The sequence below is a fragment of the Phacochoerus africanus genome, chromosome 1, assembly GCF_016906955.1.
Source record: "Phacochoerus africanus isolate WHEZ1 chromosome 1, ROS_Pafr_v1, whole genome shotgun sequence".
Classification (NCBI taxonomy): Eukaryota; Metazoa; Chordata; class Mammalia; order Artiodactyla; family Suidae; genus Phacochoerus; species Phacochoerus africanus.
The window spans coordinates 194,225,410-194,237,913 of NC_062544.1; the positions used below are offsets into that span (position 1 = coordinate 194,225,410).

Consider the following 12,504-nt stretch of genomic DNA (forward strand, 5'->3'; position numbering starts at 1 on the left):
GACTATTTGGAACAAACTTAGAACAGGGAATTATACATTAAAAACAAAAACATGTGAGTCAAACTACAATGTTCTGGAAAGGGCAAGACTATAGACACATTTATATCACTCACTGCTTTGGCTTGTGTTCGATCCCTGGCCCTGGAACTTACCCATGCCACAGGCACAGCCAAAATATATATCCCGTGGCTCCAGAGGAAGAAAGGGAGAAACGAATAAATAGGTACACACAGATTATTCTTAGGGCAATGAAACAATTCTGTAATGGTGGATACATGCCATTATGACTATGTGAATACCCAGAGCAAGTACAATACAAAGAGTGACACTTAATGTAAAATAGAGACTTTAGTTAATAACAGTGTATTAATATTGTTTTTTTACTGGCAGCAGATATTGATCACACTAATGTAGGATGTTAATAATAGAAGTAGAGGAAAGAGAAGGTATTTAGGAACTCTGTACTTTCTGCTCAGTTTTTTGGTATTCTGAAAATGCTCTAAAAAAAGAATATATCAATTTTAAAACAAATAAAACTGCATAACACCTAAATTAGAACCACAGTACTCAGGTTCCAAGCAGATTTCCTTTTCTCATATATGAAGTGCTCAGGTGTTCTCTTGGGACCTCTTTATTCTTGTTTTAGTTATAATTTTAACAGATTCAATGAACAGAATTACTGTTTAAACTGTTAGTAGGATGTATTCAAGGAGAGAAGCAACTTATTTATCAAAAGTTTTCATCTATCAGTAAGAGGTGACATTTGAAGGCCTGTCAGTAGAGCATGCCTATGTTGCATTAGCTGTTTCCTAATTGCCACCCCCTCTCCAACAGTATCACACGGCTGCCCTGGAACTCCCCCTAGAGAAACCACCTCCCACCCCAGAATTCCCAGGATCCATCAAATACAGGATTAACACACATCATCATCAAAACCTTCAAAGACCACTCACTTCAGGGCTGTGACTAGAGTCCCTCCTGAATGGTTTCTTTGCCTTATTTTCTGTCAAAGATTTTGAATATCAAGCAAGAATAGGAGAGCTCAGAGGCAGAGCAATCGACAGAGATTTAGAGAGAGGTGAGAGACCAACATATACAGGTGGAAATGAAAACTGCAATATTTGAAAACACATGTAGATTAAGGAAGATTTCTTTTAATTTGCATAATGCTTTACAATTTTCAAAGTGATAATGTCATAATAAGTCATACAGAAAAGATTAAATTATCTTAACATGCTATTTTTCTGAAGCTAGAAAAGTAATTAAAATTCTTTGGAAATAGTTTTGTCTGAGTGTTTACTCTTTTAAAAATATGAGTTGCCCACCTCTCTCTGAGGTCATCTTCTTCTGTGTGCTTTCACATTAAACTCCATTGCAGTTCTTAATATGAAGTTTAGAATTGCCTATTTATGACTCTGCACTTCTATAAGGCTAGCAGTTGTATCTTAGTCATCGTTGTGTAACAAGCACCTAAACACCTAAAATAATGTCTACACAAAGTTTTGAATACATTTTTTGCCAAGAAAGTGTAACTTTGGGAGTTCCAGTCATGACTCAGTGGAAATGAATCTGACTGGCATCCATGAGGACACCAGTTCAATCCATGGCCTTGCTCAGTGGGTTAAAGATCTGGTGTTGCCAGGAACTATGGTGTAGGCCAGGAACTACGGTGTTGGCCAGAGGTTACAGCTCCGATTTGACCCCTAGCCTGGGAACCTCCATATGCTGCTAGACAGCCATAAAAAAAACAAACAAACAAAAAAAACAAAAAAAAAGAAAGAAAGAAAGTGTAACTTTGGTTGTCTAGAAAAAATCGGTTGTTTGGAATTAGTTGTCTGATGGTATTGGATAAATAAATTTGCATGCTTTAAGAAAAAAACAGAATTGGGAGAAATAATTTTTAATTTTTTTTTTAGAGGAAAGAATTGTCAACATGCAAATTCAAACAGTCACAAAATTCAAAACAGTCACTAATGTTGTTGGATATTTGAAAGGCTTGACATCTCCAGGTAAGTAAAGCAAAGTATTTATAATCTACACTTTGTATGAAACATCAAAAGAAAATCCCTGTATAAGTAGCATAGTTAAATGTCCGACTTTAGATGTAACTACAAGTTTATAGCATTCTAAGGATGGGTCAGTACTAAACCAAGAAACAGGTCTTTATTCTCTTTCTTATTAAATATCTTCCAAGATAAATTATTGTAGAGAGTATAAGAAGAAAAACAAAACAGTTTAAATTTGTGAAACCAGCATGTACCTGTGAATTCAGCACAGAAACCAATGTTTTCTTTTTCTTTTATTCACTATAACATCATTGAAGATTTTATTTTTATCAAGAAAAAAATGTTAAAGAGAAAATATTTTTACAGATATGCTTTTTAAAAAATGAAAGTTTTGATCTTCAGATTTTTTTTTCCTTTCCTTTTGTGTTTTTAGGGCCACACCAACAACATATGGAAGTTCCCAGGTTAGGGGTTGAATTGGAGCTGTAGCCGCTGGCCTACCACAGACATAGCAATACCAGATTTGAGTCAAGTCTGCAACCTAAACCACTATTCACTGTAATGCCAGATGCTTAACCCACTGAGCAAGGCCAGGAATTGAAACTGTGTCCTCATGGATTCTAGTCAGATTCGTTTCTGCTGAGCCATGATGGGAACTGCTGATCCTCATATTTTTCAGTGTTAATCTGTGTCCAATCTCTGACCCTTGGTCTGCTGATAATTCTCCCTAATGTATGTCTGACTTTAAGTTTTGAAGGTGCTTCTAAAAAGGATCACCTGGTTAAATTTTAAATAATTTATACCTTGTTATAGGATGTTTAAGGAATCTTCAGATGAAATCGTACAGGCTGAAAAAGTGAAAATAACTGACATATATTAATTAAGAGATTAATATCAACTCCTATGAAAAAATTGTGAAGTTGAATTACATATTACTCTCTGATGTGCTTGATGTACATTGTAGAGTCTAAGTCTTTTAGTACATTTGTGCCACTTCTATTGATTTGGTTAAAATATTTACTCATTTTCCTTGGAGAATTATTCTTCTTCATGACTGAAGTGAATTTGACTCTATAATCGCTAACAGGAAATTTTGAGATCAAGTTTTATATCTCCCTCCAAAGTTTCCTCTAGCCAACTCAAAAAAAAACTCATGGATGTCTTCCCTCACAGTAGCAATGTTGCACAACCTCTGATGATAACATCTTTAAATACAAGAGGTAAATAAATTTGGAAATTGTTACTGTTGCATTTCAACCATTTTAAAAAATTTCCGTCATAAGGATGTCTAATTGAAGCACTAGAAATGTTTATCATCATCACTGTATTGCTAGTTATTGTTGAAAAAACAAATTGTACAAAATTATACTAGCTTTAAGATAAAAGGACTTTCCTTTTTGAAATTCAATGTAGAAAAAACAAGTTTTAAAATCAATTTACTAGTAGCTTTCTTTGGTGTATAATATGTAAAGCTTCTCATTTTGTTTTGAATTCTACACAAAAATATTGGCTGCTCATTCACGTGATTTTCTTATTTAATGACTGAAAATTAGAAACAATCATCAATTAGTATTAAGATTTTTATATATGGTTTACCTAGTACACAGACAATTTCAAACAGAATTTGTACACATATCTAGAAAATGAATGAATCAGTTCAACATCACAGGCACATTATGTGCACTATGAATTAAATTCTGATGAATTTTTGATAGATCAAATTAATTGTTGGTTCCAACATCAATGTGGAAAACTAAAATACTTTCACACAGTGATGTTTCCATAAAGTAGTTTTTTTGATGCCATGAAGTCAAGGGATGATTCGTTCATTCCACGCATGTGTAGTACTTATTATGTGTCAGGCATTGTTCACAGTGCCTTGCAAATAGTAACTCGCCTAAAACTCAAAACAAGTAGATGATGTATATGCTGTTTTTGAAAAGAAAATCATGGACTTGGAGAATAGACTTATTCCCACTTTATGTTTGAAAAATTTACGGCATGAAAGCTTAAATAAGCTTTCTAAGATCATACAGCTAGTACAATAAATAGCCTAGATTCAAACCCAAGCAGGAAGTCTTTCAACTGCACACTTAACCATCAAGCTCATAATGAAATAACACTCAGAAAAGAAATCTAATCTTTTTACACAGATGTATAGGGCTACTTGGTCAAGTAAATTAGCTGTGTATCAACAACATTCACTGACAACAAAATCAGAGGAAACTCTGGATATACATTTTTAGCCTACTTTATTATTGACCATAGTCAGTAATATACAGAACCCATCCTTGTGTCCTAGAGGTCTTTCTAGTAGTGTATCTAATGGATTTTATATGATTATAAAAAATAATATATGTGAGAAAGAAACTTTATAGTAGTGGATGAAATTATTTTTTTTTTCCTTCAGAGAAAGGAGGGAGGCTAAAACTATAAATTGGAAGTGTAGACCCATTCCCTAAATACTTCATTATTGCAAAAGCCATACATGACTACCACATCTGTAATACTTATAGCTACTGAATAACTGTTCCCTCAAATGTATTAATACTTCATTAACATTTACTGAGCATACACACATCGTCTATAGGGTACTTCCTACTATGAGTCTGGTAAAATGTTAGATAAGGGTTTCATTGTATCATATTTGTATACTTCATTAATTAACATCCATGTTGCAGAGGACAGTAATATGGATCTAAGCTTTGGATTCATAATCGAGCTCAGCAGCTGCCTCTGCTTTGATATACACAGATGTGTGAATCAAGACAGTGGGTGAAAAATGTTAAAGTAGTCTTAATTATTAGAACAGTTTTGCATAATTGTTGCTCAGTTGTGCAGTAGAATTATGTAAATGTCATTAAATTTATTGTTAAGGTTCATATTGTGTTTTAATGGCTCTTGTTTCCATCTATTTCCAGACCGTTATATCCTAGTTGGCAGCCGTCATCATACCGCATACAGTTATAATGGGCAAGAATGGGCCAGTAGCACTGCCATCATCACCGCTTTTATCCGGGCCTTGATGTTAAGAGTTAAGAGAGGATGGAGACCCGACCGCACTATTGTTTTCTGTTCATGGGGAGGAACAGCTTTTGGAAATATTGGCTCATATGAATGGGGAGAGGTAAATGTGCATTAATTACTATACCTCGCTCTCATAATCATGCAGTCCCTCTCTCTCTCTCTCTCTTTCTCAACTGAGGTAGACAAAGAAAAATTAATGAAGCCATGAACAAGAATATGCATCTCAACCAGGGTGGGCAGTATGCTGATTTTCTGAGATCACCTTTAAGAATGACAGGGAATTAAAGGTAGACAACTGTGAACTGGGTGTGGAACTTATTCCTGTGGCTACCAGACCTGCAGACTCTGTAGGCCCACAGTGTTTACCTGGTTATTGTGTTTCTCCTTAGGCTGCAGGCAGCAGACAAGAAAGGATAAGTGATACATGTGATTATTCGTTTTACCTTTCTAGCAATTTTCTGAAATTAGAAAACAATCTTTGTTTTAAATATTTATTTATTTATTTATTTATATTTATATTTATATTTTTTGTCTTTTGTCTTTTTAGGGCCACACTCACAGCATATGGAGGTTCCCAGGCTAGGGGTTGAATCAGAGCTGCAGCTGCTGGCCTATGCCACAACCACAGCAATGCAGGATCTGAGCCGCATCTGCAACCTACACCACAGCTCATGGCAACGCCAGATCCTTAACCCACTGAGTGAGGCTGTAGTGAACCCGAGTCCTCATCGATTCTAGTCTGATTTGTTAACCACTGAATCATGAAGGAAACTCCTTAAACATTTATTAATTTAGTGTTATACTTTATAATATAGAGATGGGAGTCAAAAGAGCAGTTTCCTTCCTTCTGCCCTTTTTTTCTTCCTCCTTTCAATCTTTCCTTCCCTCTGTACTTATGTCCCTACCTCCCTGCTTCTTCTTTTCTACCCGCATCTCTACCTACTTGCCTGCCTAACTACCATAGGAAGTCTTTGTTCAAATGAAATCTTGCATTCAGTGGATCACAGTTGGAATACAGCCGGAATAATTATGTTTCAAATGGTTCTGATATGTCTTACAAACGCACTGTGTTTTTAATGGAATATGACAACTTTGTATTGATGCCACATTAACAACAATAAAAACATCGTAGAACTCTTTGATATCCTATTTTAACATTTTATAAAAAGTTTAACAGAAAAATGCAGAAGTAAACATCCAAGTTTAGCTAGGAAAATGAAACAATTTGATAATCTAGTTTGTTCACTACCTCACCTTTGGAGGAAAAAAATCCCAAATATCTAATGAGAAATTCTCTTGTTTCATTTACTGTTTAATCATTCAAAAAAAGATAAAATGTCTATTGGCTATCAAAAAAATCAGAAAAGTGATTAAAAGAAAATAGCAAGTGTCTTTTTAATTAGAAGTCTTCAAAATGAGAAAATTTTTACAGTTACAAAGTTTATCAAGATTCATACATTGCAAATTGAAAGGCTTTTCCATATTCAAGTTAGTGGTGTGAATTTTTTTCCATTACTCAAAAGAACTAACTCAAATAAAGAAATTTCATTGCTGAAGGAACCTTTCAAAATTGACAAATTTTTAGTAAGATGGAAATGTAATAGCTGAACCAATCTCTCAAACTCCTATTCCAAATTACTTTAAGGATATAAACAATTTAAAAAAACATTTGGGGAGTATATTTGTGATCTGGCTTGATTTTAGTAGTTCAAAAAATTTTTTTTACCACAAATAAAACAATGTTTTAGTCTTCTTGTAATAATAAAGCACATTTTAAGAAAGCATCTTAAAGATTCTTTTCCAAAATTTCTTCCGCTATCTCACAAGCCTCCTCCGTATCTATCTAGTAATTTTATAGTCAATTTATGTTCATTCTAAATTAGCTTATATATTGCTAAACTGTATTCTCAAAGGAGGCTTGTGTGACATTAGCAGTTCCTAACTTAAATTCTTAAACATCCTTAACCTCTGTGCATGAGGAAGTGTATTGCAAATGGTCCTTGAATTTTTTTGAATGGTAACCTGTAAGTTGATGGCCTTATGTGTCAGTTAGCAATTACATTTTCAAATTAGGTAAATATTTTGTATTAATAAAATATTTTGTGGATTATTATCTCCTTTGTATCTTTTGGTAATTTTATAGCTTCTCAGTCAACAGATATTAAAAATACAGTTACTCTCCTATGGGAGTCCATAGGAAAAAAAATATTTATGTTAGAGAAGGCTTTTCCTATGCAGAAATGTTACAGGCCTCTATTGTAGAGTACCTATGTGTGTATGCCTATTCAACAACTAATTCTATATTCAGTCACTTTCTGGCTTTTTCTATGACTAGGTATACAAAAAAGTAAGCAAAGAAAATGGTGAATAATATGTACATTATTAGTTCATAAAATATACTATTGTAAATTACTATATCTTAGATTATTTCAGTACAATTCATGAAATCTTTTTTGTACCAATCTGATTGAGGAGAATTTAGAAAACTATTAACTTTCCTGTTTACTCTTATCGAACCTACACCTTCTTACAATGAAACATTTTCTTTTAGAATGAAACCCATTTCTGCTCTAAACATATTCCCTAATGAAGATGAGTGGGAAAAGCACTTGTTGACATGTCACAGTGTCCTTTCTAATTGTGTTGGCACAGGAACCCCTTAAAATACAAAGTTTTAATTAAAAGTATTAGGTGATACTGGTCAAATGGAATTTATAGTGACAGATTTATTAGAGATAGATTTATTAGAGATTTGACTCAATACTGATCTTGATCCTTGAGGCTCTCTTTACTAAAGAGGTTTTTTAAAAAGTATCTTAAAAAACTGTAAGGAATCTTCATCTTCAGGTTCTTGTGGAAGTTCTACAGATTTTACAGTGAAAGAAATCTGAGTTCATATCCTCTCTACCATAAAGCATGTGGTTTTAGGCAAGGTTAACTTCTCCAAGTCTTGGTTCCTCAAATGAGTGCACTAATGCCTATGCTATGAGGTTCTCATGAGGATTAAATGGAGTGACATAGAGATAATGTCAGTGTGGTAATGTGTAAATAGAAGCTGTTTTTCCATTGCTCTTATGTGATAATGAAAATTGTTTAATAACAATATTATGTGAAAAGCAGAGTACTTAAGTTTAAATTTTATCTTTTTGATTTATTTAAAATATTTGTTTTTGAAGTTCCCTTGTGGTCTGGTAATTAAGGATATGCATTTTCACTACTGTTCCTCAGGTCACTGGTATAGCTCAGGTCCCTAGCCTGGGAACTTTTGCATGTCATGGTTACAGCATATGTGCATATACATACATATATACATACATACATACATATATATACATATATATATAAATTTTATGTTTTATTAGAATATAGTTGATTTATATCATTGTGTCAATTTCTGCTGTACAGCATAATGACCTATTCATAGGTATATATATATATATATATATATATATATATATACACAAACATTATTTTTCTCATACTATCTTCCATCATGTTCTACCCCAAGAGATTGGACATTGTTCCCTATGCTGTACAGTAGGACCTCATTGTTTATTCTTTCTAAATGTAATGTTTTGCATCTATTAGCCCCAAACTCCTGGTCAATCCCACTAGCTTCCCCCTCCCCATTGACAACTACAAGTCTGCTCTCCATGTCCTTGAGTCTCTTTCTGTTTTGTAGATAGGATCATTTGTGCCATATTTTAGATTCCACATATTAAGTGATATCATATGGTATTTGTCTCTCTGATACTTCACTTAGTATGAGAATCTCTTGTTGCATCCATTTTGCATATATATATTTTTTTTTTCAATGAATAGTCTTTTCACCTCTTTTATAGCGGTATGTCTGACTTTTCAACATAAATTAGGAATAATATCATTGATTTTCTAGGTGTACAAGTCCTTGCAATCTTTCATCTGATAGTGTTGGAAAACAGAAAGACATGTTTCTAAGACATGAAGTAATATGGTTTTTAGAATAGTTCTATAGAACTGCCATCATGATAATTACTCATTAAATATTTGTGCAAGAAAAGGAGGAAAATAACAGAAGGACTTCTTAATGGTACCTTATTAATAGGATCAGTTTCAATTTTTGGAAGTAGGGTTTAGCTGAGAAGTGGAAAACTATTCTACTGAATCACTTTCTTCTACTAATGTGGGCAAAACACTTCAAGTTTTATTTCAGGTAATATGTGCATGGCCACAATTGTCTGATGTCCCCTTTTGCTCAGGATGAAAAGCTTCTTTGTGCCAAAAAAAAAAAAAAAGAAAAGTAGCTCAATACTTCAAAGGCAAGGGCTGGTTTTATTAAACACCATGTGTGTTCTCTAATTCAATGACTATAAAATTAAATGCTGTCACTAGAGCAAATATCCTATTCTGTATTCTGAAGCTGAATTTTATACTGTGTTAACTATATAAGGATATTTTCTCTTAAAATTTTGTGTTTTTCAGGAATGTGAACATGCTTTAAAATATGTTGTCATTATGTTATATGATACTCCTCACCACCCTTATTTAAAATTCCTTTATGAGCCTCTGTATATAGTATGGTATTACCTTATAGAAAAAAAGTATCATGCAATGTAATGAGTTAAAGTAGGAAGTATTTATTATTCAAAATGTAACTAATAAAGTGGAATCTGTAATTTTTATTTGCATTGAAGATGGATTTTTTTTTTTTTTTAATTTCAGGATTTCAAGAAGGTTCTGCAGAGAAATGTTGTGGCTTATGTTAGTCTCCACAGTCCCATAAGGGGTAACTCAAGTCTCTATTCTGTAGCTTCACCGTCTCTTCAGCAACTGGTAGCTGAGGTAAGATGAACTCTATTTAATAAAATGATTATGCAGAACTACCTTTTTCTCTTTAATCTACCATTTTCTTGATATTTTCATTTTATAATATGCATAAAATCATCCCTAGCTGTTTTAAAGAATGATCTCTTGCTGTTTATTTATCAATGTCCCTTCAACCAATGTCCTATGTTCTGAAATTCTTTACTTGCTACTCTTTTATGGTTATTGATGTATGTGTGAATTATAGATACACGTATGTCAAAATGAAAATTTGTTTCTTAAAAATTGAATTTATCCCTCAAGATCTCAATCCTCCCCATGTTGGCATGTTTTGTTAAACTTGGTTACTTTGGGGTTTCTCCCCCTTCATTCATGTTTTGAATAAATGTGGGGCCTGTCCTATCTTTTCAACTACATTGTAAGCCCCTTCATAGCAGGATCTCTAATTCCTAGAATATAGGATAACTACACTCAAGATACTTAGAAAATGCTGTTTGGAAAAGACTTAGAGAAAAGTAAAGCATGCTGTTTCCTATAAAGTAACTTGAAAAAAAATCATGTAGTTTATGATAATGTCTCACTTATTTTTCAAATTTACTTGCATTTTGCCTCTTTCAAAGAATTTTTCAGAACCTCCTTCTTGTTTATTGGTAGTGTTCCTGCTTTCATTTCTACATTCTTTTTATGATTTTCACTAAAATAATGTGTTATTTCTCAGAGTGAAAGCAATCATGCCACTATTGGTGGGTGGTTTCCTCCCAACCCCAAGGGCTACTGGGGTATATTAGAAAATGACCTTTTCAATGCCCACAGAGTTTCCAGTATCACAGACATTAAAACAGGAAAAAAAAAAGATAACGAATTGTGCTTTGGATTAGCCATAATTCTTGATTGAAATGTAATGCAAACCAACATTTTATGATATTCATAAAGTATTTTCTAGTTTAATAGTTTTCATTGACATTTCCATATGTAGCATAATAAAGAAGACATTATAAAAGATGAAATAGATGTCTATACATTTAAGATCAGCCAAACTCCAATGTGCATGCCTTAAATTATATCCAGATCTGTAAATGAGCTCTTCCTACTCCTTGTACTGCTTTGAATTATCTGGCTTTCTTACATTCCTGGGAAAAAAACTCACAAGAGGAAAATCCGTTGCAGAAGTCTCCCTTGGGAAATTAAAATAATCCTGAATAAGTAAGTTATCAGGAAGAAGAAAGTATGAGCTCAAGTATCCAGAAATTAGGGAGATTTGGTTTAAAAATTACATCTTTTCCTTCTGGCGTGTTATAGTTTTCTATGTTAGAATCTTGGAAGAGATGTTAAGTGTTGAAATTCATAGGTCAATAGAAATAAACTATTAAGGAATATGAAATTATGAATTCTACCTATAGAAATACAAATTTATAGAAATATCAGAATATAATGCTATTTAAAATGTCTTTGTATATCTTATAATAGAAGACTAAAATATTTTACTATCTAAACCTAATAATCTGAGAGTATGGCATGGTTTCTCAATAATGACAGATGTACCTCCTTATAGGTTGGAAGAGAAAACATCTATTCTGTATTTGAAAACACTTATACACTAAGCTAAGAACAAACTGGAATCTATATTGAAAGAAAAAATTTCTTTCAGTTGAGATTGTGTGTGTTTGTGTGTTCTATGGAAGAATTTAGAAAGGTAGGATTATGACAAGTTCAAACAGACAATAGCATAAATGATTTACTTACCTATATATGGTCAATGTTATTAATACAGGACAAATATATATTATAACTTAAAGTATATTTACATACAAAATTTATCGTGGCTCAGCAGTTAACAAACTTCGCTAGCATCCTTGAGGATGTAAATTCAATCCCTGGCCTCGCTTATTTTGTTAAGGATCTGGTGTTGTGGTGAGCTGTGGTTTAGGTCGCAGATGCAGCTCGGATGTAGCATTGCTATGGCTGTGGTGTAGGCCAGCGGCTACAGCTCCAATTGGACCCCTAGCCTGGGAACCTCCATGTGCCGCAGGTGTGGCCCTAAAAAAAAAATTAATATCTCATTTTTCTTTAAAACACATGCACACTCTTAAAAAAGATAAATGTTAAGAGAACTGAAGGAAACAAATACCTACAATAATTTATATGATTTAGTTAAAGTAATTTAACACTGTTGGCATTTAAAAGAAAGATTTAAGTGTTTCTTTCAAAGAAAGAGCTTAATTATAACATCATGACATATGGAACTTCATTTACAAAGATAAAAATATTTTATCAGTCCTTAGTATTTTTATATTTCTTCTGTTTATTTAGATTCTGTTATCTTATACAAATGGCATGTCCCATATAATTCAGTATAAACCACCCCCCAAAAATAAGGAAACAGAACAAATTCAGAATGATTCTATAAATGAAACATGCTGACTAAATTTTGACGACAAAAGGCTCTATGGAATATTAAGTACTCTTATATAGCAATATAAAGATTCTAGATGATCTTGTTAAGATCATGTAGTGGCCTTAAATATGTGGACTCTTTAAAGAATTAGTATATAGTACTTAATTTATTTTTTTAAAAAATGGACACATGTAGGTTATTTTGATGGATTACCAGCTTGATAAATATCAAAAATGTGAAAAGGTTGTCCTAAATCGAATACCAGCTTAAACT

At 33.0% G+C, this 12,504-nt stretch overlaps 1 protein-coding gene across 1 annotated transcript in view; it reads left to right on the top strand.

Moving 5' to 3' along the window:
• The window catches only part of NAALADL2 (N-acetylated alpha-linked acidic dipeptidase like 2), a 967,277-nt gene that overhangs the window by 606,007 nt on the left and 348,766 nt on the right, over positions 1-12,504 (top strand). Inside the window, exons 7-9 of the mRNA XM_047786685.1 lie at positions 1,917-2,009; positions 4,928-5,133; positions 9,735-9,854. Of these exons, the coding sequence (XP_047642641.1) occupies positions 1,917-2,009; positions 4,928-5,133; positions 9,735-9,854 (419 nt within the window). The remainder of the gene's footprint in view (positions 1-1,916; positions 2,010-4,927; positions 5,134-9,734; positions 9,855-12,504) is intronic.